Source organism: Phyllopteryx taeniolatus, chromosome 12 (genome assembly GCF_024500385.1).
Source record: "Phyllopteryx taeniolatus isolate TA_2022b chromosome 12, UOR_Ptae_1.2, whole genome shotgun sequence".
NCBI classification, from domain to species: Eukaryota; Metazoa; Chordata; class Actinopteri; order Syngnathiformes; family Syngnathidae; genus Phyllopteryx; species Phyllopteryx taeniolatus.
In genome coordinates this window covers 15,574,777-15,600,788 of record NC_084513.1, presented here as the reverse complement: position 1 = coordinate 15,600,788, position 26,012 = coordinate 15,574,777, and the positions used below count along the sequence as shown (strand labels likewise).

Genomic DNA, 26,012 nt, shown 5'->3' with positions numbered 1-26,012 from the left:
TCAGAAGCTGTAATGTCAAGCCTAGCTCGATACTAGATATTGGCATACAATTTGAAGTTAACATGAAAAATCCCATTCAGTGTGTTCCGATGCTACTTTGTATTATATCTGTCAAATTCAATTCAGTAACATTGTAACAATGGCCTTAACTGATATTTTTACTGAGTTTGTAAATCTGTGGATAACTGCTGATAGTTTTGCTGATTCTCAATCAATTTATTGTCCGATGCTTTGTTCTCACAAATTAGCAGCACAATTATCTTCCTTCTACAATTTGATGTAGAAAAATCATGCATCATAAGTCAGAGTGAGAAAAATCTGGAAGCATTTAGGGCATCATGAAACACTAAAGTGCAGTGATAGTCAAACTAATGGGGGATCATTAGCTCCTAAATGCAGGGTGAAGACATGTTTTATCTTAAGTTTTATTGCTAAATGAAAAATCCTTCCAAACTGCAATGTAGTTTTTTCTCCTGTCAGATGTTGGGAGGCACCAATTGATAATAAGATGATCAAAACCTGCATCCCATAAGAAAGACTTGCAAGCACGTGTACTTACGTGTGCAGGCCATGGAGGCTGGGTCTCCCTCAGCACGGAAGTAGTTTTTCTCACATCCACAATGCAATGACCCTTCATGGTGAGCATAACTATGAGGCGGACACTTGGAACACTCCACGTTTCCAAGTGTGGATTTGTAAAAGCCAGCCCTGCACACTGGGGATGAGACAAAGAGACAGAGACATTAGTGTCATGCAGAAGGAGCCTATCAGCAGCAACTTTAGAAATACAGTCTCCTTCACAGTAACTGAAGTGTAAGCCATGGAAGATGGATGGTCTCAAAAACACACATGCACACGCAAATACAGTAGGAGCATGCACATTAAGGCACAATGTAAGTCATTCATTAATGTATCTATAATCCATTAACTCCATGGAATAAAAAATTCCATGAATTGTCTGAATTAAACGCCTCTTTGTTTTTTAGAAAGCACAGCATGAATAAAGCAAAAAGTACACAGAAGAAATAAGGTTGTTTTCTGTAAAGTTCATGGCAAATATGTCAATGTAACTACGGTACGCCTTTTTTTTGTTGTTGTTGCAAAGTTTGGAGTTCTACTGTTTAATATTGTCGTACAATTTGGCCCCTTCTCATGATCGTGCAATTAAAATAGTTATGTAATGTTTATTTAGCATAATAAAGCTATGCAATAAGAACAAATTCAGTTAAAAAGTGCATTCATGCTCCACTTTTAGGTGCTCCCAAAAAGTCAGTGTGTTAATATGATACCAAATGCAAAACGAAAATTGTAAGACTCGCAAACAGTATTCAATCGAAATAAAAGACTAAAACTGACACTATTGCACATGTACAGACCTCCCTGTCAGAAATACAACAGTGAGAACCACTGCTGGAAAGGTAGCCGAATATGTTGGCGCAGCAGAACAACACACTCCTACAAAAAAAACAATGACACTGCCCATAGTACTACTGCCTTATCCATCACTGACATTGGCACACCAAGGTCCCACTGCTGCAGTATAAATACTCCACTACATCCAATCTAGACTGTACATGTGTGTAGTTCTGTGTGTCAAATGCAGGTTTAAATGACCAAATATGATCCTACTACTAGAATGACAACCACAATTATTGCTGACACACCCAGAAAACAGACCCTCCCTATCCCCTCCAGGATGATACGCCAGGAAATTAGACTTGACAGCCACAACCCCCAACCATTCACTGAAAAGAACCATTGGGATAATCGCTGGCTCAGCAGAAACCTGCAAGGAATATAAACCATATAGACAACAGGTAAAATGAATTAATCTCATCATGGTGCCAAACTGAAGCTTTAGCTGATCTTGTTATCCATAAATTGACCTTTGTCAGTGCACCGATGCTCAGAACAGTTAACCTCTTGATACCAAGGGAAGATTATTTTATTACATTCATTGGGCAGTTGAACACTTGGCTTCAGTCCAATTGGATCAGTTGCCATTACTGGACATACAAACTTGTAATATAATGCTATCAGTGTGGATTTGAACCTAATGTGGTGTACACACTCTATCATCAATCGAAAGCCAACCTTCAACCTTAATTGAGGTAAGACATCCATTTTATCTCACTGTAGACCACTAAACAAAAATACTAAAATAATGACGCTTTTAGTCTCAATTTACTCTTAAATGGACTTACTTCTGTATTCGTAGTCATACAATAAATTGCGCTCTAGAAAAATTAAATACAGAAACGCTTGTTAACTTGTGCAATATTGGTATATCTTATATTGTAACATATTCTAATGGTGAATATTGATACTGAAAAAGCAAAAGTTTACTTGTGAGATTACCATGAGAACTATATACTGTAGCACAGGGAGGCTCTCATAACACTTTTAGTGCGAGAATTAGTATCTCCACCTACACTTATGAAGTTTTCATATGACAGTGGTGATATGTTGTGTTTTCTTGACCACAACTGTAGAAATATTTTCCTAACAGCTGGAATCGGATAATAAAGGTCTTGTTTTTTAGTGGGTCTGCCAGGAAAGAAAGGCGGGTGGTGGGGGCGGATTCTGAAACAGGGCGATGGCAAAATCAGATTCCACTCAAAGGAGCTAACTCCTCATTGAGAAGAAAACCAACACGTGTTCCACTGACATTCACCAGCAGTGTGTGCAGGGGCGTGCACACAGATTGTGATAGCATATGTGCCGTTACAAACCCAGCACCTCTTCATCAGACAGAACCCATTCTAAATGGTATGTACCAAGTTACCAACTCTGAAAGAGGGAGGGAATAGTTATTCCACTATTTTGCTGACCACCGAAATGGCCACAGAGCCGAAAGATTGAGTCTGCATACCTAGAAATGACGACTGGACCAACACATCATCGTAGGCACAGCTTGATTGTCTTTAATACACTCCATCCTACATCCTTCGCAGAGCTTCTTAGAATTTCTCTTATAAAGTATAGAATGTCAGTTGTGTAAAGAAATACTACATACAACATCACATGAATCGTCAAATCAATACAAGCAGTGTTAACATTTGTTTTCACAGTGAAAAACATGGAACTACTACTCTCATGAGGGTATATCACAGTGCCTGCCTGGTCTCGACAAAATGTCGCCTGAAACACAATCCCATCATTCACTTGTGAGGATGCACATGCACACGCATACAACGGCAGCTGACATGTGATATGTGGGTTGGATGAATAACTAAGGTTGTAATTTGCTCAATCAATAGCCTAGGTCATGGGTTATCCTCATCAATAATTAACATGGCCTCTGGATGGTGACCCATTGTAGTCCGCTATTTGACAAGAAGTTTAAAAAAAAAAAGAAAAAGAAAAAACACTATACCTTGGTGGACATCTCACGAGAGAATCATTTGTCCTGACTCAAGTGGTCATTGTGTGGTGTTCTGCAACCTCCTTATGAATAGTGTTTAATAGATTTATTTAAATAAGTAAATTACTGTCAAGTAAGAAAACTATTAATTTGAAATTTGTTCCATTAAAACTTGCCACTTTAGGCTGGAGTGACAAATACACATAGATTGTGTGAAGTAGATTTATTCAAGCAGGTAAAGTACGGTCAAGTAAGAAGACCATTATTGTGAAATGTGTTACACTATAACTTTGGAATACATTTTTGTATGAATAAATTTTCCTCACATTTTCTTAAATGTTTTAATCAAAGCTTTGTTCTACATTTTTTTTTTTTATATTTCATTGTGACTGGGCTCTCATATTTTAGATTTCAAAAATGAGCTTTGCCTCATTATTAGGATAAGCCCTTGTTGGAAAATACAGTAAGTATTGACAAATTAAGACAGAGATTAAACGGAACAAATGACTTCTCACGTTTCATGTCCTGTTCACCTCCGAGCTACATCTCGTTACTTTTACATTGATTGGTGTCACAGTGAGGATGTGGGAAAGTATCGCTACCCTTGACCCAATGGCCTCAATAGAAGCTGCATTCCAAGTCATCATTCCTCTCTTGATAATCACGACTCAAACATTAGAGTCCAGTCTGGCGACAAACAGCAGTGGATCACTGCGACAACTCAGCGATTGATTTCCTGTTTGCATACCATCTCTGACACATTTATCATCCGGTCTACAACAAAACAAAACAAAAAAAGAAAACAGAAAAGAAAGGGGCGTTGCTACTAATCGTTCACCTCCCTTCATGCACAGGTCTACCTCATCCAGTCATCCTGTTTTTCTGTGATTTCATGTATTTATATTTTGTGTTTACCATGTAAAATCCATCAACCGATATTTCATGTAAGCTATAGACATCTGCTTTTATGAAAGCATGGTATTTTATTGGGCAAATTTCTCTTACCCACGGCGATGATGAGACAGAAGGTCGTAACTTCTGACAAACAACTTTACTTGGTGTGAAAACAACTTGCTCCTCTCTTTTTTCCACTTAGGAAAAAATACAGAGGTCATGACCACATTGTCCTCAAGGATATGGGTGTAATGAATAGATTTTTGAACATTCAGAATTTTGTCACATTAGAATATAATTTTACCATCCTGTTGCTTGAGGGGCGGCACGGTGGCCGACTGGTTAGAGCGTCAGCCTCACAGTTCTGAGGTGCGGGGTTCAATCCCCGTCCCCGCCTGTGTGGAGTTTGCATGTTCTCCCCGTGCCTGCGTGGGTTTTCTCCGGGCACTCCGGTTTCCTCCCACATCCCAAAAACATGCATTCATTGGAGACTCTAAATTGCCCGTAGGCATGACTGTGAGTGCGAATGGTTGTTTGTTTCGATGTGCCCTGCGATTGGCTGGCAACCAGTTCAGGGTGTACCCCGCCTCCTGCCCGATGACAGCTGGGATAGGCTCCAGCACGCCCGCGACCCTAGTGAGAAGCGGCTCAGAAAATGGATGGATGGATGTTGCTTGAGGATTTTTCACACTATGTGTGTGCTTAGTTGTGGGTGTGTTTGCGTCTGTATGTGTGTTTGTCATAAGGTCACACTAATTTACTGTATTCCAATTCAACCTATTTTCAGTTGATTAAGTGCACACTGTTGATAATCTTGAGTCCAATCAAAACATACATGCTAAATTATTTTAATAAAAGCAAATTTTGAACACATACTGAATATTGGGTCTATGATCTTTATAACCAGAGGTCATTCCGAAATCACCTTTTTTGTTATTTATACAGTATCTTCGTGTATACTCTATACACTCATGTTGATTTGAATAATGTGTCTTTGAAATGTAAATGCCTCAAATCAACAAGAGACAAATGAAAGGGTTACTTTTGCATGTGGCTTCACCTGAGAACACAGACATTAACAGTCACACGTGTTAAATACTGTTCATACATCCCGGCTAATACCGGGCGTAAAGCAGACTACACCCTGGACTAGTCATCAGTCAATCACAGGGCACATAAAGAGAGACACAATCATTCACACTCACATTCACACCGTCACTGACAGGGAACAGGTTTGTGTGAAATTTGGATTCATTTTTGCAAAGACACAAATGTTGGGTGGCACACTGAAGGATATGGCGAGCATGTCAGTCGCAAAGGCAAACATTCTGGGTTCAAATCTTGGCTCAAAACTTTCTGTCTGAAGTCTCCCTGGGTACTGTAGTTACCGCTTATGTTCCAAAAAGAAGCATGCTTGTATTTTAAATAGTCTGAATTGTGTGTGCATGTGTGTGTGCTCATGTAAAGCGATTGTTGTTTGAAGGACAATAAAGTAGGCCAAAAACAAGGGAGCAAGTCCTATAAACCACACACACCGGGAGGTGTTGGGATCAAGTCCCCGCTGTATCCATCAAGGACGCAATAACCGTTTCATACGCAGTCCACACTCCAGAGATTAACCGGGTCAGTGAGGAAATCCAGGACAACCAGCACACAGGAGCAAGTCAACGCTTGTAAACCACCACACAGGTTGTGTATCAGCGTGGGTATGTGTGAATTGTGTAGTGTAACACTAACCCTTTAATGCCCTCCCACTTGCCCATGCACACACTCAAACATTCCACATTCCATTCCCTGGAAACAGACATTGCACAACCAAACATTTAAAGCCATTTGCCTTCATTCAGCCTTTAAAACTATTGTGCTGCTTTGTACACTGATAACCATCCTTGCACACCAAACTCACACAAACACACTAGCTGTGATCATCTTGGTGATTTAAAGCGACAAACATTATTGTAGTAAAATCCGCACACAATTGGTCACAATAGTAACCAACAGCAACCATATCACAATTTCTAGGCAAATTTGACAATATTTAAACTTGCCACTGTCTCAATGGCAACTACAGTATATAGTAGTTTGCAAGATCAAACAAATGAGTAACTAAGTTATTGAGTAGTAAGAAAGAGGTTTGGCTGCTTCACATATGATACGGTTTGATGTAGTCACACATTACCGGTCTGCTTAAAACTCTGTCCTTGTTCCTTAATTCAATAAATTTTGTCTCCAGGACTATTACTTTTAGAGGTAAAGTCTTCCTAGTCCTTATCATACTTCAGATCAATAGCGGTCCACCTGACTGCTGACATTAAAATCCCAGTGAGGGAGAAGCTCCTTTGCCCACATAAAACTGCAGAAAACTCCAACGGGGAATACCACTTTCACTTCTGGAGCACCTGAGGACGACTGAAGGGCACACACACACACACACACACACACACACACACACGCACGAATGCACCAAGACACACTGACAAACGTCTCCACACATATTAAAGAGCCCCAAGAGTCCCCTTACTTCAGACAGCATGAGAGTATTCCCCACAGTGGTACTCTGCACAAACCTGTCCCAAAAATGGATGTCAGGACCAATGAAAGAAACCAAGCTGTTCGTCACCATAGTGCACACTTACTCATACATTTGATAAGTAAGCCCACGAAAAATGTTATCAAGGTTCTGAATGTCCCATGTTTTGATTATCCACTTCTCTTTCAATGACAGGTTAAGGACAACTCCTGCTTCCCTCATTCCTTGCAGACTCTATATGCTGTAGCTACAGTTTTAGCCATTTAATAGAAAATACATAGACGCATGGAGCTACATGATTTAATGTCCTTCAGAGATCTGTAATACCCTTCACTCGTGTAAGTATAGTTTAGTTTAGACTGCTAAAAAAACACTACTTTTTGTTTGATCTGCTCTTGTCTTTAAAGTACTCTTGGCTACATGGGTTTATTATTTCAAAAGTCACAACACCACAGTCTAATATTTCATCATCTGGTTTGCATCGGCTTTGGGGAAATAATCAAAATAAACAAACAAAACAAAAAAACAGCCATCCCATCCATAATAATTTTATCCAGGTTTCATTTCCCTATTAGATGTTTTTTGTCCCTTCAACATAGTTGCATTCACTGCAAGTCCTTTACAATATTTACAATATAAATGTCAAACAGTGCATAGGACTGTAAATGTTGTGGAAATAAAACATCAATTTATTTCAGACTAAATAAATTGTTATGAGGATGCTGTAAAATAACAATGAATATACTGCTTGTAATTTTTATTTCATTAGCTCTAATCCAAAGTTTAATATTTCCAACAGGTCTTTTTCATTCAATGTCTTCAGTCTTGAGCAGCAAATAATATTGCAAATATTCAATGGGGTGTACAATTACAGTTGTGTTATTTTCAATAAAATAGTGTCACTAAAAGCTCAACGTCGATGTTGTCGCCCTCCCCCTTTTATGTTTTTTTTTTTTTAATTAAAGTAACTCCCATTACATTGAACTCCTAAGGTTCCCCACTAATGCTACCAAAGTGTAACACTGACAAAATACAGTACAATGAAGACAATTGAAACCAGAGCACACCCCGAATGGGGATTTTTGTGCAGTACTCATTACATTCAAAGCAACATTTGGGAAATCATTACAATTACCAGAAAACCTAGAAATTGACAAAACATATTTAGGTTCACATCTTTGCAAAAATCACTGTTGCTTTGTTTTTGTTTTTTTGTTTTTTTGTTTGTTTTTTGGAGGACGGGTGGTGCAGCACTAATGTTGGGATTATTATTGGGATAGTTATCAAAACATACATTGGAAATAATGAAACTGTCTTTGGAAGTAGTTCCAGCTCACACTTTAATATATAAAAAGCTATATTTATGTAACTGAAGTTAAGCTCTTTTTTAATGTATTGCTTCAGGAACTCTTGTAATGAATTTTGTTGAAAGTAAATGTACTTATTGTCTGCGGGAGTACTAAAAGTTGCATTTAGCGCGACGAAAATCAGGGCATGCTGTGTCCGCTTTTAAGAATTCTAATGACGTGAGTTATGGACAGAGTAGTCATATAAGACTTGATGGCTTTGCATGTAGTGCGGTTGTCTAATTTATCCTAAGTGAGAATCCTTTTCACACTTTCAAACCCACGTCCGGGGATCCATTAAAATATATGTGCATGTCTGTGAGTCCAGTTGGAATGCATTGAGGCAGGTGTGTCAGCTGGTTGGGGCAGAGCAATGCTAAATCACTCCTCAACTGACACAGCTCACCACAGGGTGCATCGCCATGTGTTGGTGGACACAGACAGAGAGAGAGACCCAGGGGCTGCGGTTACTGGGTCACAGAGAGAAGGATAAACCTTTCTATAAATCAGCAACTTGTGACCCGAGTGGCTTTTACACACACACGTGTGTGTACGTGCGTGTGTCCGTGTGTGTGTGTGTGCGGGTGTGTGTGTGTGTGTGTGCGTGCGCTTGACTAACACAATGCCCTTGAATGTGTCTTTTTGTGCACATGTCTACACTATAGCATGGCAATTGGATTCATCTCTTGTGATGCCCCATCCACCATCCATATACCAATATTTTAATAACTTTTAATTTAAATATTTTGACAGAGGGCACAACTATTGACATAGTATGAATTGATGAAACAGGCCAAACAATATTCTCTTTGAAATTTTTCAAATCTATTGTTCTTCATTTACTTTTCAGTTTTCTCAATGTATACAAAACAGAAAAATGTTAAAATATGTGTATTATTTTGTGACAATTGTGTAATTAAGAACAAATGGTTGCCTTGGATGACTATGGTGTAATTTCTTCCCACAGATACACTGATACGTGTGTTGAGATGTATTGATGGCGGTTTTCTTGCACAGTATCAATGATCGCACAATCACTGCATTGTGATACTATCATAATTAGGGGCAAACTATTGTATACTTGTACTGTGTGAGTGACAGACCAGAGCAGTTGAGTGACATCGTGGACCAATCCTAGCACACATCAAGATTCTCCTCTTACCCTTGATCCCATCTTACCAGAATAGTCCTGTGGCTCATCACCTGTACCTTTAGTTACACTCCTTTTCCTGCTCCAGCACATTTCATGCACCCAGACATCATCATCCGCACACACAACCACAAGCACACCAAGGTTGATAAAAATTGTTAAGTCTTTGTCACTTGAGTGTTTTATATTACAGAACTAATTTGAGTTTCACACCAATTTTGTGTTGTTTTAGCACAAAATTGTGCATACGCTCGCAAAAATGCGCACCTGCCACAAGTAAATCAAACACACGTGTATACACACAGAACATAAGAGTCCTGGCTTACAATCGTGCCAGTACTGATGGACAGAAGAATGGTAGGTATTTCCAAGGGTCTTCTCCAAACACCCTCCCTGGACTAAACTTGGATCTCACACAAACACAAATCACACTGTCAAAGAATCCTGTAGTGATTCATAAGAGCTCAGTGAAACAACTCTCCAGGGTCCAATTAAGATCAAAAGGCTTTTCCACTATGATGGACACTCCTGAGCATAATATACAGATTAAAGAAAGTTAGACATAAAATATTGCTGGTGCCTTCCTTTGTAGATTTTCCCTTGAGCTGGCATGGGTTTCCTCCAGGTGGTCTTGTTTCCTCTCATAAAACAAACACATTACGAGAAGATCACGCGACAGTTATTTAAAATCCACTTGTAGGTTGTGACTGTGAGTGTGAATGGATAGTCTATCTGTACATGACAGCCATGTGATTTAACCGGTGACCTGTCCAGAGTTGCCCCGCCTCTTGTGCAATGTCATTTGAGATTGTAGCCTTCCGAAAGAGTAATTTGACTGGATGGAAGGATGGCTGCAACATTCAGGGTCCATACGCTATGGATATCATATTACTGTGTTGCACTTTGTCAACCTTGGTTCCAGGACACGAGGAACCCTCATATAAAGTTATCTTTCAATGGACATAATAAACGTATTGGCCACTTAAAAATTACGCGTGGGGGTTATTTTATGTACCCACAACAGCTACTTATAAAATATTTATGTATCCATAAGAAGTTGTATCAATTTATCCAGTAAAACGGTTGTGTTCATAGAAGTCGCTGGTGTTGGATGACAGGGACTGATTCAAAATATCCATATTACTTTATTCCTGGTAATTGTTTTTTTTTTTTACCAGTGTGCTGTCCTTCAGTTCCACTAAGGATGAGTTTAACCCAGTTTTATCTTGATGCTTCTTTTCATTTCATTTGTAATAACCTTGGTTAATCACATTCATGATTTACATTTTCACAGTCATTAATTTCCAAACTTTCATCTTAAGTCCGTGTCCTAGGGGTGCGGTGCAGCGCGTGGTTTGGTGGCAGCAGGGTTGAGAAGAGCATGTTCAGCAGAAAGGTTTCTCCAGTGCAGCACCCTGCAGTGTAACCAGTAGCGAGTCACTGGAGGCCAAAATAAATTTCTTGTAATGCCTAAACGGTTTTACCAGAACTGCTGTAAGTATGAGCTTCCATTAGTACTGCTATGATCTTTCTAAGCAGAATGCTGGAGATACAATGTTTGTTACTGAACCATAATCATACATAACTTACGCACGCAGGGACAGAAGCCCAAACCACTTCTCTGCCTTTGGGCTGCATAAACCAAGGCTGACTCATGTCATGAAGCTGGTTTGGGCTTGTTAATTGAAATCAGACAGTGGCCAGTCTGTCGTACACAGTTTCCTCTGCACACCCAAGTTAGTGAAATGTAACTCAACACTGTAAAACGTGCAATTAAATGCATTCATGTGTTTAAGTGTCATGTGATAGTTTAAATGCTGTTTCAATCTTGGAAGAGCACCAGTGTTGGAAATATGTCATTGGATGGGTCCAGTGCTTTCTGTTGACATAAGAGTTTCATTTATAATAAGAATATTATGCAAGTAAAATCTTTCTTATTTTATATTATTAGTTAGTTAGCCTAACCATGTGTCTAATCCATGTTGAACTACATCTGGAAACTAAATTAAATTGATCACAAGAGATTTATTGGCATGCATTGCAGGATTATTTTAGTGATTCTGTGCTCTTACGTTTTATTGAATCATATTTCATGTTATGTTGTATCCTTTTACATGTACATTTCCATATAGTAACCATTAAAATTATTTGTTTCTTTGTGTAAAACCAAAAATCATTTGGTTCTCATAGCGTGTAACCAAATACAGTTCCTTCCACAATAAAAGACTCCTAATGAAATGCATGCCTTTCACTGGCAAATTGTGAACATCAATCATTTGATTTGCAAAAAGAATGTTGCAACAGTCCCGAAGACAATGAACCGCTATGTCCCATTTAGGCAATTCCAATACACGCATGTATTATTTTAATTTTGTGCAGCTTAGTTTATGTGGTTTTCTGTTGATAAATGATAAAAATAAAAATGATAGTCAATTAGAGTAATGATGCAAATTTTAACTAGCTAGGTGAACAGTCATTCTTTCTCTATTGAACACACGCATATACATAAACACAATAGTTCCATCCTTAATTTGGGGCCCGTGACAGGCTGAAAAGCGAGAGTGATAGATGGGCAGGGCTTAATCACCTTTAATCAGCTTCTTCCTTAATTGATGATGTACAGCCGCCTTTTACACTTGCAGAATGCAATGAGAGTGAGGAAAGGAAAGGATGAAGGCCCAAGAAAGAAAAGCTGAATGCCCTTTGTGGGGTTCATAAGTAGAGGCAGATGCCCTCTGTCCTGCTTTCGGCTTTCACTGCATAGATCCACTTTGTTGGTGTAGCAGATTGATTTAGTAGAAAGCATTGTGTTTCCTTCCTTTGCTCACACAACCGTATTCTCACGTTTCTTTATCAATGAGCAAAGTGGGGGTGGGGTTGGGGGGTAAAAGGTTAGAACTCTAATTTAGTTAGTAAACAGAAGATTTGTTTTCCTTTTGATTTACTGTGTGACCGTCAACTTCACTGTCAAAGTTTCATGGAACCCTTAGATGTGTATTGCCTGCTATGTGGAAATCTACTGTCTGTACTTAAAAATATTAGAAAGCATATGCATCTAATGTTTGAAAGTAAGAGTAGTAAGATCCCTTCAGAAACGATTTTCCTGTTCATTACTTTTAAAAAAAGAAAAGTCAATTGACTAAATCAACCGAAATGTACATAAAAACAAATAAAACCAGAATTATGATCATTTTAGTTCCAATGATTCACTGGATTAGACCCAACAAAGTCTGCATCTTCGTCACCAGTCCCTGTCCCATCATGTGTCCCAGTGTCAACGTGGTTGACACGAAGTTGAAGGGCGGTGCTGTCAGGGTGGCCAAAGCCCGAAGTGTGGGGGGCCTGTCAGGGCGGGCTGAGCCCCAAGACAATACCGTTACAGTGGGGATGAAGACCGCATGAATGACCAGAGGAAATCATGGGGCTAGCAGGAATGTCCCCCACTGGGCGCACACATGGTATTTCGCTTTACGGAAGGGTGATAACCTCCTCCCAGAACAGTCTGTCATTAAAACCAAATCTGGCAAAGAGTTCTGATTGCAGACAAATACATCATGTTGGCAAACAGAGAAGATGCTTGACTTTAAGATCTTTAGCCACATTTCCACTGAGCGCTGCAGTTCAGTTCAACTCTCCACGTTACGGTTTAGAATTGCAAAATCTTGATCCGGTATGTTGTGCAATATCATACTACCATGGCACACTCTGCCTGTGTATCCCAATCAATAAACAATAGAGCACCTAACAGCTGGTGTTCTTTCATTGTGGTGCCCTTTATAGCTTTAGATAATGGAAACACCCACAATGTTAACTACAACTGAAACAAATTGTACTGTTAAAATGGAAGTGCTTATTGGTTATTATAGCTTAGCTTTTCTAGCTGCCAAGATAATGCAATTTGTCTTCTTGCAATCTCGAGCCCAACGAATGAATCACCTGGATGCTTTTAAAAATGTCCAATTCTAAACCCAATCAAAGCCAATGATTATGTTCAGTGAATAGCCATATGGCATTTTCACCTGCAAAAATAATCTTCTCAATCACACACAGTAGAGGCCCCCAAGTGTACTTGAGTACCACTCTAAACTCCATGCAGCCTCCATTTTGAGCCACACAGAAGGCAACAGGCACATGTTATAGCCTCATAAAGCTTATCCAATAGTGTGTGTTATATACTCCATCCTGGCTGCTCCAAGAGTTTAATCTAGATTAATGAACACCTTTACGGCAGAGAGTCTGAAGTAATAAGAACCACGCTACTAGGCCAAAGCAGTATGAGAAGTCACAGCAAGATCAAACCAAAACGATCATGGCTGTTACGCACCCATATTTTTTTGTTTGTTTTTTTTTCTTTTAGGAAAACCACAATCACACTTTACTCCCCTAGGGCAAAGTCAACCACAACGTAATTTCCTGTCAGTACTTCTGATTTGCAGCACACTGCATTTCCCCACTGACAGCCAGATAGCTTTGATTGACATACAGTACATGCTCGTAAGCCTCAGATATCGAAGGCCTATATGTCCCGCTTAATGTTTGAAGCTTGAGCTGTTTTTTTTCTGTAGATAATATTCAATCCCCATATCTTAGAGATATGAGAGTGACAGGCAAAACAGCTCCAATCCTTCCTTCTTATCTTACTGTTTTCTAAAAGTCTCCATTAGGCAATGATTAGCTCAAGATATACAAACACATAAGTATTGATATAAAGCGAGAGTGTGTAAGTAAACGCAGTGGTCTTTTCCTCAACAGATGTTAAATGGGTCAAAACTGATTTTGAAAGGAGTGGGAGAAAGCAATATTTCCTGTGTGCAACCACTGTTTTTCACTTCACCAAATTGACTGTGTATTTTAGAAACCACAAGAACAAATATTTCAAATATTTGTCCCTAAAACTTCACCCGATCCTTCTTGTGAAATATATTGCAATGTCAATTTAGAGGACTGGTGTACCTCATCATCATTTCTAGCCAACATATCACATATGGTCACCTCTAGCTTTCAGTGAGTGTATGCACCTTATTGATCTTGTTTATTAAATAAATGTGAACTTAGTTTAGCTGTAGGGTAATGCACATGTTATGAGACATGCAGTACAGTAACTATAGGCTACAGCTTTTCTAAATTTGAAATCTTTTAGAATACAATATAAAATATAAGACATACATTATTGCTTTACTTTTAGGTAACTATAAATGATAAGAGGTAAGGCATTGCTTCATACTGTGTGAATACACTATAAATTTGAATCAGTCTCTATTTGAGAAGACAAACAGATTTAGTTTCCTTCATTCCTAATTACCAGTAAGCATGACTCGGCTTAATTTCCCCTATGATCTTAATTACTGAACAGACGAGCTGTGATATGTCCAGAAACACACTGCGTATATGAAAACATATTCCAATGTTAACCAGATGTTAAGAATCTAGTGCAATTAATTCAAAGTGATGCGGTGTGCTGCATGGAACTTCACAGACCTCATCATTCCCATGCACTGCAAACGTCTCCTGTGGCTTCGTCATCCTCTTTTTTCCCCTCACTGTTTTCTTAAACTCATAAATTGTAAGATAAATGAACAAGGCCACAGACATGGAGAGGAATGGAGACATGATGATCGTGATTGATGGCATTATTATAGAGTGGCATATCCCACTTAACGGAACTTTTGGCGATGTTTCAACATTTTAGCACGCTTGTGCTAAATCAGGCAAAGCAAAACATAGAAGAAAACACCCCTTGAAATGTATGGATGTATAATAAATTAACACAAAACACCAATTAGTCACATTCATGGCTCCAGTCTGAGAATGTAACAAACTGTACAACAAATGTGAATCCTCTCAACTGAATTACACACACACACACACACACAATTAGTTAACTCACATTAAAGTGTAATGAAGTCTATTCTTTCCCCACATGGGGACATTTTTTACTAAGGAAAAACTCGAGCATGTTAGAAATTAACACTGAACCACAGTCATTTAACAGGCCAGTAGCAGAATCCTAATGATTGTAATCGTCCCCTATTAGAAATTGAGTTTTGGGTGGATGCATTCAGAAGGAAGGATATGACTCACGGCAAGTGTGATTGACAGACAAGATGCAAGATGTTCACCTGATAATCACAAGGTGTCTACATCCTCGTTATTATGTGGGCATTGTAATTAACACCTTATTTTGATGATAATTGGATGCAGTGCAATCTAGGAGCCAGCAAGCAGCCATGTCTCCCTTCATCTCACATGCATCTCGTCTAACAACCTCTAAATCACTCGTGCGTGTGTGTGTGTGTGTGTGTGTGTGTGTGTCACTACGCACGACATTAGCATGGTAAGTACATGCAGATGGCAGTCGTAGTAAACTTTCAGGACCCATTTACATGTAAATCAATGGATTAATTGGCCAAAGCTCTTTAGAACTGGGATGTCATCAATAACGCACATCAGAGACCTGGAACTCATGATGATCATCATCATTTTAATAAACACACTTAAATGCGTTAATCCAAAATAGAAATTGATTTAGCAACCTACAAAGGTACAAAAAAAATGCCTATTCCTACTGCTGACAATATAAGGTGAAAAAACAAATCAATAGTGTTTTCTAATCTGAGGCATGTGAGGAAAGCATCAGTCCTTATTATTATTATTATCATTATTATTACTATTATTATTATTATTTAAAGATGTTCCTCCAAAATCCTGATAGAATTTGCACTTTGGCATTACCTTCTTGTGTTGAAATTGGAAACTTAACAGAAAAAGACAAGCAGAGTGGAAGGAATGGAAAACTGGCCACGTGCATCGCAGGCGTGGGTCATGCTCCCTTCACCTTGACAAATACCTGCTGCCATGTATCTGAACAGGCAGAAATGAGGGGAAATGAATTAGAGGTGGGAAATCTATGGATGATGAGTAAAGTAATTTTGTTGGACACTGCCGTCTGCCTTTTTTGTCCTTTCTTCTCCAGACTGCTCCCATGCAAGTGTATGTGTGTCTGTGTGTGTGTGGGAGGGAGAGAAAATATCTGCATGAGTGTGTGTAATTTGTAAGAAAGGTCAGTGCTCATCTGCACTGTGTACCAGAACCTTTAAAGGTTACATCTTTTGTCCTGGTATAAGTAACGCATTAATATCCGACAGGGAGAGCACTCACAAAAATACAGTGCAATATTAGCAGCTTGATTCCTACTTTTTTGGCTGTATGCGTTCTTTGATGACATGCAACAACGTTCACATCAAAGTTGAAGCCGACCCCTAGCAACCGAAATAATCACGAGAAAGCTTGGAATCAGTGTCAGAATCAGAAACAGAATCAGAAAATAATAATAATAATTTGTACCGGCATTACCAGATAACTAGCAACCCTTTATTGCTCAGTGACTGTTTTTCTAAATGTCTTTATGTCTCAAAAGTGTTCTCTGTCAATTGACTGTCTGTTGTTGTACTAGAGCAGCTCCAACAAATGCCTTGTGTGTTTTTTGGACATACTTGGGAAATAAATTCTGATTCTGATTCAGATTCTGAACAGTGGTATTTGCAAGCAATACAGGCCACCTTGGAATAATTATCTACTTGTAAAGAGTTCGTTTGCAGCAACAACAATGAATTGAAAACTAAATGGATAAAATACAAATGATAATAAATAATCATTCGCAATTTTATTTGAGCCTTTTAAAGTGATTTCTCTATGTTTGTTAGCACTTTTCCTCATTAGGGTCATGGGGGAGCCAGAGGTTATCCCAGCCGGGCATTCACGAGGGTACACTCTGGACTGGTTGGCAGTTAATCGCAGTGCACATATTGTATCGAGAAACAACATTCACACCATTGGGAAATCTAGTCTCCAATTTCCCTAACATCCATGGTGGTCAATTCATTTTGTGTTTCTTGGCTTCTAAATCTTTGTGTCTGGCTCTATAACCAGATGCGCTGTCCATTGAGTGAGAACTTGCGTTACTGGAATACCTTTGACACAAAGTACCCAGAGAAAACCCTCACAAGCACAGAGAGAATATGTAAACTCCACTTGGGAATGCCCTGAGGTGAAATGCAAACCCAGAACCTCAAGACTGTGACGTAGAAGATGCAAACCTCTATCCACCATGCTGCCAACTGTTCAATTTAATTCAAAAATTAAAAATTTATATATATCCAGTATATATATAGAATACTTAATATCTCACATATCTCATGCTAATAACATTTCTGTGCATGAAGCCTTTAGCAGGCAAGTACTGTACATTCCATCGCAAAATGTTGGCAGGCACACACATCTAAGTGAGCTTTGATTTATTAATGATATCGGAAGCACATTAGGTAATCTTACAGTCGCTGGTGTGTTTTGTATAGTAGTTGGAATCAGTAATGAGCAATTTAAACGTGAAAATGGCTTCTTAAGAATGCGGTGCATGGTCAAAGGGGATGGTAAAGGCCAAGCCAGAGATGAGGAAAGACACACACGCAAACATCCACACAGCTGCAAGGCCTTTAAGGTCGTCCGTGTTCCAGTCGGCATGCTTGGCTGCACTGAGCATGCTCGGTTGTGCTTGGCATTCAGACTGCGGGGCAGTTAAAGGCCTGATCGCTGAGGCCTGACCGCTTTTAATCAGCACACACAAACTCACATGCACTTATATGCATATGGCTCGCACGCAAGTGACCCACTACCACAGTTGTGCACGCAAAGACTCAAACACTAGAGGGCACGTCATTCCATCTGACACCCTTTCCAAGTCAAGTGCTACGGCTGAGGGTAAATGTCACCACTCTGCCTCATACAAGTGGACACAGACCTGTGGGATGTGTAAGAAATGAGTGTGCAGGGAGCTTTTCCTTCATCTCTATCAAGTGCAGAGCGTATGGCTCATTTAGACACTTTTCAGCTTGAGTAGAAGTTTTCTGTGTGCATTAGGACTTCATCAGCCATATATATATATATGCTCCATCTCACCCACAACCCTAATGAGGATAAGCAGTACAGGCTTTGTAGATAGCAGAAAAAAAAAACTACTGTAGTTCCCAAAATTTGCTATTTATTCCATTAACAAACTGCTCAATCAGCACATATATATATATTTTAATTAGTCCACCATATTTAACATTACCTCACTCATTTTCAATAAAAGAAAGGGAACGACTGGAGGGTGTGACCTAAACTTCTTGCCATGCACAATGCAATACACAAGGCAAATGTAAGAGTTATTCTTTGCTTTTACACCAATATGTGTTGGTGTAATAGCCAACATTGCATTAAAACGGAGAAAACAAAAAACATAAAATGTGATCAACATAGTTCCAAACTCTTAATTTATCTTGCCCACCATCTTCTCAAATTCAAAGACAGTATTAGGTTGTATTAGGTTTTTGAATCACAGCTTGTTCTTTTGAGACGTTGCTTGCCCCAGGATCTACTTGGGTCAGTTGCCAGTCAGTGATGCCAAACCAGAAAGCTTAACTGAGCCCAAATGTTCTTCCCGCACATCTCCCACGTAAACATAGTATAAAGAGAGCGGTGACTCATCTCCAGAGTGTCAGTTTTCAGTTAACTTTGCTGAAAATGTGGCACAACAGTCAACTTGTATGAAATGCCGCCCTTGAAAGCAAACTGGAATCCCATTTCACAACTGTTAAAACCTGCAAGTGTCATTTTCCAAGAATAGGAGTCTGTGAAGTCATGTGTAGCTCTGTTTTCACTCAACAACCAACAAATATCACAAATTGGAAAGACAATGTGCACAACACCCTAACTTGTTACAGCCCAAATACCACACAACCACAGGATGTGTGTGAGTGTCTGTGTATGTGGGTGTTGCAAATGCCTTTGTGCAATGGTAAGCACATCGTCTTCTTGTCCTCACCACCACTACTTTACTAATGACCTGTATGCAGTATATTGACAGATGTGTCGCTTCCACTTAAATTGTGCATTTATTTTCTCTTTCTCTCTCTTCCACTGGCTCAATCACACACATAAGTGGTGGAACATTTTGCTTCGAGCAGTTTTAGCAGTACATTTCCCATTGTCTTTTTAGAAGTATATAAAAAAAAGAAATAAAATAGAAGACATTATCCTGTCCGGTTTAGGGATAACAGTGCAGAAGCACTTTTTTTAAAGATCATAAGCTTCAGAGAGACAATATACCAAGCTAAGACTTGAATTTGATCAGCAAGTAAGATTTCTGATAGTGTGCAGGCTCATTTTTAGGTCAATCTTCAGTCTTTTGTAAGTTACATCAATCTCACAGGCTGATCATTGAGAGAGAGAAAAAAATAAAGATCAGTTTCTCGAAAGAACAAAAAGATCATTTTAGCCCCTAAATTAAGACTGTGCCGTCACAAAGAACAGCACAAGTCAGGAAGATAAATTGGTTGAAATGTCATATTGATGTTAAATTGAGCTCTGTTATGGCTAACAGTACTAAGAAGAGAGCTCTCTGGCTCAGATACACACAGTAAAAGAGTATATCACAAACCATAACATGAGGTTCATCTGCTCAACCCATCCTGGGAGCAAATGCATGCAGTATGTATACCAGTACATCCAGTATGTAACACAGATCGCCCTGAGCATATGCTGAGCATATGCTGATATGCTGATTACACAAATTAATCAATGAGACATAAACAATAAGAGCAAGGGTGAAATAGCAGGTGCAGCTACACCCAAGATATTAAAGTGGAACTAAAGACCAATTTGTCTGTTCATTAACTGTTCATTATAAACATTTTCGGATTTTGCATTCATCAACAACTTGCCACTTGCAGCATGTGCTCATAAAATAGAGTGACCTTTGTTACAACTAATGTAATAAGTGCAATAATACAAATATAATATCAAAATAGATGCAGTGTATGAATGACAATGACAATATTTGATTGCTTTACTTCAGGCCTGCTTCTACACATCAGTGAGAGAGAAAAATTCCCATAAAAACAACTTTGGTACTCTGATGAAATCATTTAACGTGACTGAAAGAAGTGCAGCTGACAAAGACAAGAATGACTTCAGATCATCCATCCATCCATCTTCGGTATCGTTTATCCTCACGATGGACAGAGGGGTGCTGGAGTCTATCCCAGCTGACTTGGAGCGGGAGGCGTGGCGACGCCGGCCAATCTCTGGGCACATATAGACAAACAACCGTTCACACTCCCAATCACACCTAAGGACAATTTAGAGTCTTCAATGATCTGAACATGAATAAAAAATTGGTAAACCAAAAAAGACAGCCAGACCAAACACTCCTACAGTCTTCCCGCCATCCCAGAATGAAAGCCTGCCACTTGGGCCAGACAAGTGACATGCTGTGACAGTGTGATGGCAAGAGGGTGTGTTACAAAGTGTGACATCGAAGAATTTTATTGAAACTGCTGGTGTGATTCGTCTAGCAGAAAATGTCAGGAGAGATAAGTAAAGCCATTGTCATTTCTTTACTTTAATATGGGGAAAAGAGAAAGAACCAGAGCTGCGCAATAGCAATTATTTGCAGTGAAAACAGATGTTGTTTGGCTGTCATTGAAGAGTTTGTGGAAATTCCTGTCACGCCTGCGTCTGTGACAAAGCAGCGCAGTGAGATTAGACGTCTTCTGCAAACAGACATTTACAGTATGTGGCTGAGAGCTTCCTTCACAGAATTGCAGCTGTACGCTGACATGATGCTCCTGACAACCACTCACAATGTTGCCATATATGCCTACAGGAGCTGTTTAGATAAGTGAAATACTTGACAGATGCGGCACCCAGATGAGTCTGAAGGACAGCATGCTTTATGCATGATGGGTTTTTAGTAATAAGCTTTTTCTACACACGGGCCACTACATAGGATACACCTGCAATCTAATGAGATCTAGCACAAGTACTATTTATTAAAGATGTGCTTTGAGGAAGATATTCCTCATGTTTGACATAGATATTATTTTATCAATTGACAAGTGGGTTTGTTATTGTGGTTGCATAGGTGTAGAACTGCATCGTACAGAATGCCGTTTTCTAATACATTGGTCACATTATTTAAATGAATAATGCAACATATTAGAAACATCTTTTCAGAACACTATCAAACAAAACTAGCATATTTATATGATAGTATAAAACAATATAAATGACATATTGCTAGTGTTGCAAAGGTCGAATTTGTTATACAGCCCCTACGTGTAGGATGAAGTGTACATTGTCAGTTTATCAAGTGCATACACCTAGCATCATATCATTTTTGGGCTTAATCTATGGCAGTCTAGATGAAAAATAACTTGTTTTATCTAACAAGTGGGCAATCTCATCTCCCATATATATCTCTTCAGACAACTCAATATTTAATTTCATCTTTTTATATTATCTATTTCCTAGAAACATCAAAAATACAATATACTGTACAGCGGAACTAGAGCTGCAGAGGGAAAAATATCCTGGGACTTTCCAGGTAAATATTTATTTCATTGTATTGTATTTTATTAAAGGTACATCTAGAAGCAATATATGGTTCTGGGAACAACCAATGAAGAATCATGTAAAAAAACAAAAAAAACAACATAATACAACATGTCACTATCTGCTGATCTAACAGCAGAAATGTTAGAACATGCTTTTGGGAGTTCAGTAGCGATCTTTTAACGATTGACAGCTCTTTCTCTCCATATGACACCCTCTCCCTCCTTCCTTATTTTTTCTTATTCCAATTCAGCTCGCCTTTGCTTGCCTATCACGCAGTAATGGATTGACCTCCCTGTTACATTACATGTCTTTCTAAACATCCACAGTGTCAGTAAACACAACATTTCCCACAATGTCCATCCTGCTGTCACTGCAAGGCCACACAAACATACTGTACACACACAAGCTATGCATTCACAAACACACACATTCACTCACACACACACACACGCACACTAGAATCCATGTCAGGAAAAGTTCCACACCCATCAATTGAATATGTGGTTTGCATGCAAACATACATACATAAATGCTTTTTTTGGGTATCCTTTCTTTACTGTGCAAAAGACACAAAACCACATGAAACGAGTCCTTATGCACACACGCTTACACACAAAGACTGACCACTGGGAAGTGGTGCTGTTAACTGGCCAGGCCTCTTCAACAAATAAACACCCCATCTATCTGTCCTTTCAAAGGGTATGTGTGTGTGTGTGCGTGCGTGTGCGTGCGTGCGTGTGAGCGTGCGTATGTGTGCGTGTGTGTGTACGTACATGTGTCCATTTGTGTGTGTTTGTTTCTGTGTGTTAAGTTGAATTCCTGAGCCTGTGGTTACCAGCAGCTTTGAAGTCCCAACATTACTAGGGCCCCAGGGTGACAGGCTTACCCGCCACCCCCTGCTTGCAGTGGAAGCCCCATAAAGACGAGCACAACAGGCAATCATGCCACAAATGAACAAACACTCCTTGCATCCTTGGCTACGGCCTGCTCCCTGGCCCCCTACAAACGCTAAACACACAAATTAAATTCATCAGTACAGTAAACCCATTTACTGTGTTATGGGGGATACGTTCTAGACCCAACAGCAATAGGTAAAACATTTCACCAAAGTCCACTAGCATAATTATATGTTAAGCTTAATGTTAACATATAATGTGAGAAGCAACAGGTGGGCTAACGAAAACTAGCATAAACGTGACGATTCTAAACCTTCAAACATCTACTGCTTGAACACACACTGAGCAGCGATGCATACAAACAGAGCATACAACTCCACACACGGGCACATATTCCCTCTGCTCTGTTCCGCTATATAGAGGTGTTGCGAACGATCAACCGAGATACAGCAGGACACTGAACATTGTACGGGTGCATTCATATGTTATTAGCACTCTTATAACCAAGCAATGTTTAACTCCACAAAGGATGAGCATATGAGTGTGTTTTATTTGAACTTTCTGGCCCTCTATTTCTCCACCACACACAAATACGCAGGCACGTGCACACGCAGACACACACACACACGCACACACACATACGCATGTGTACACGCACACACACACACATGCAGAGGGATCAGTCCATACTCCAGCGGTCAGAATTATTGCTGAGTTGCCTTGCTTATTCAATTCCAGTTTTGAATTAATGGTGTCTCTAATTAACTACATGCTCATCATCTTGCTTCTCTCTTTTCACTTTTTCCACACTCCCTTCTTTTTTTTTTTTTTTTGCTCCCCCACCCCAGTCAGACTTTCCTGCAGGCTGCTGTGAAATGGAGTGGTATGATTACTGCAGGCCCCTCACCGAGCTTTGTAATTAGCTTTTTGTGTACATCAAGGCTATGTAGGAGTCCCAAAAAGTCAAACGATAACAGGAGGGCTTCAGTCTTTTGGAGTGAGAAGTTCGTGTCCGTGAGAATTGATATTGGCATACTCTTCTTTGTGTTTGATTTTACACAATCCTCAATCTTTTATATGCTCACTTGCCTGATGTGTTTTCTTTTTTAAAATTGTTTCACAATACAGTGATAACATCATGATACAAGACCTCTCTAACTGGAGCACTCAATCCAAACTATGTCCTTTCTTCTCGCCTCTTCTTCTCTTTCTCTTCTTTAGCTCCAAAGTGGCGACATTCCAGGGAGCACCCAGCCAAAAGCCTGCAGCAGAGAAAGCCTTCACGCTAAACCAAAGTGACAGGGGAGGAGAGGATGGATCCAATGGAAAACTACCCTAGAACACAGCCATATAAAGTACAGCACTTCATTTACCAAAACAAAAAGCCATATACATACACCGGACAGTGCGATTTGATGATTTGATATGAATGACTGTGTTGAAAATATGCGTGCATTCTGCTGGATGTCTCTGGGTAGTATTAAATAACTCTGCACTCAACCACAGAGAGCAAAACAGCTCAAACCTGGTCTTCAAACAGTAAAAGACATTACTGAGAGTAAAAGTATCATGTGTAGCTGAGTGCTGCTGGAACAGGGAACAATTGCTCAGTTTACGCTGGGAAGATATAAAAATAAAGGCTACAGCGCAGAGATGTAACTATACAGATGCACGCTCATGTGTGAGCAGAGATAACATGTTCTCGAGGGGCGAGCGATTATATAACGGTCGACACAAACAAAGCCAGACTTTCTAGGGGACTAAAGGAGAGACAATCAATTGTATAGAAACCAGCCTGAATTCTCTGGCTGGGAAGCCGTTTTGGGAAAAAAAATATGACATGGTTTTCAATTTTCATCTTATTAGTATTAGTATTAGTAGTAATAGTAGTAGTAGTGGTGGTGGTTGTTGTTGTAGAATTTGTATTAGTATAATTAGAATTGTTATTAAATTTGAACTTTACCACATGAAAATCAGAGGAGATTAAATGTCGTGACAAGTCATTATAATTATACATTACATATAAACTATTAATAATAACATATACTTAAAGGTAATTTGTACAAATTAATTATTTCGGAAGTGTGTATCACACTGGTAGCCCTTCACATTTATCAATACCCAAGAAGTAGCTCTCAGTTCCAAAAAAACGGTGGTGACCCCTGAGGGCGGACTTGGAGCCAGACAATAATGACAAAACTCCTTTCAAATCAGCATTTCCGTGCGTCTGGGTCATTTCAACCCTCTGTGACAATTTTCTGCTTTTTCAGGTGTGTTGTCCCAAGTTTTAAATGCAATGTTACGCAGGATGGGCATAAGTTAAATCAAACAAAACATGGCTTTTACCAGTTTAAACTGCATCACTTCAAACTTAATTTTGTGCTTGCGGTACTCTCCCAAATTTGCCTTGGTAAAAACATCAGGGCACAAAGCACAAAACCCTCTTTTAAATATAGCCATCTCCATCACTTTCACACCTGTTGCCAACAGCGCACCCAATATATTAGAGTGAGCTAACATGCAATTTAGTGGCTGCTGTTTGGGATCTTAGTACAATAAATCAGGTCCTAAATGTCTAATCAGATTGCTCTGGTGTTCCTTATGTAAGACGAGGGCAATGATTATTAATCATAGCCACCAGAGAGAAAATTTGCATGGTATCTGATCATTTTAATCTATATAAAAACATGTTGTTTTTTTTTGCATCCACGCTCAGTTTGATCTGAGCAGTTTTTGGCGTTCAGAAATACTTTCTGAGGGGACTCATGAAAAACAGCAGTATTAATAAACCCAGTGGAGCAAAATAATCTATAAATGAGCCGGTTCCCCAATGCCGCTTCAATATGATCAAGCCCACTGATGTATATCAAAACAGGAAAACATGAAGATTAAGATTTCTTGGTTTAGATTAAAATTACTGAGTGAAATAGAAATTCATTGTGGTGACAATGACAAATAATCATTTGATCCCTTCACTCTTCCAAGTCAAGGAGTGATTTGTGACTTGATTAGAAGGTTGAATCAAGTTTCTGTAAAACTTTTCTGTATTATTTTAGTCATTTATTTTATTTATTTATTTTTACTGTATCAATGTATTATTTGTTACAAGCATGAACAACAGGGCTGACTGGTTTAGGTGTTGTGTATCTTGATGCATCAAGTGGGAACGCAAACTCCTCTCATCAACATGCGACCGGGCAGCTGCTTGCATTTGCAAAGTGCACATACATGGACACACACACACACACACACACACTACTTACAGACATCCGTTTGCTGTTTTAGGATCAAATTAAGGTTGGAGGAATTTCACACTGATGGTAGACAGGAGTCGCTTCACCTGCTGCAGTTTGTTCTAATGACAGATGAAAGACTGACTTAGCTCGATTAGATCTGG

At 39.3% G+C, this 26,012-nt stretch overlaps 1 protein-coding gene across 6 annotated transcripts in view; it reads right to left on the bottom strand.

Annotated features, from left to right (window-relative positions):
- Nucleotides 1–26,012, bottom strand: part of epha3 (eph receptor A3) — a 105,523-nt gene that overhangs the window by 60,964 nt on the left and 18,547 nt on the right. For all 6 annotated transcript variants that reach the window (XM_061791514.1, XM_061791512.1, XM_061791513.1 and 3 more), the window contains one exon: nt 560–715. In XM_061791514.1, coding sequence (XP_061647498.1) covers nt 560–715 — 156 coding nt within the window. The remainder of the gene's footprint in view (nt 1–559; nt 716–26,012) is intronic.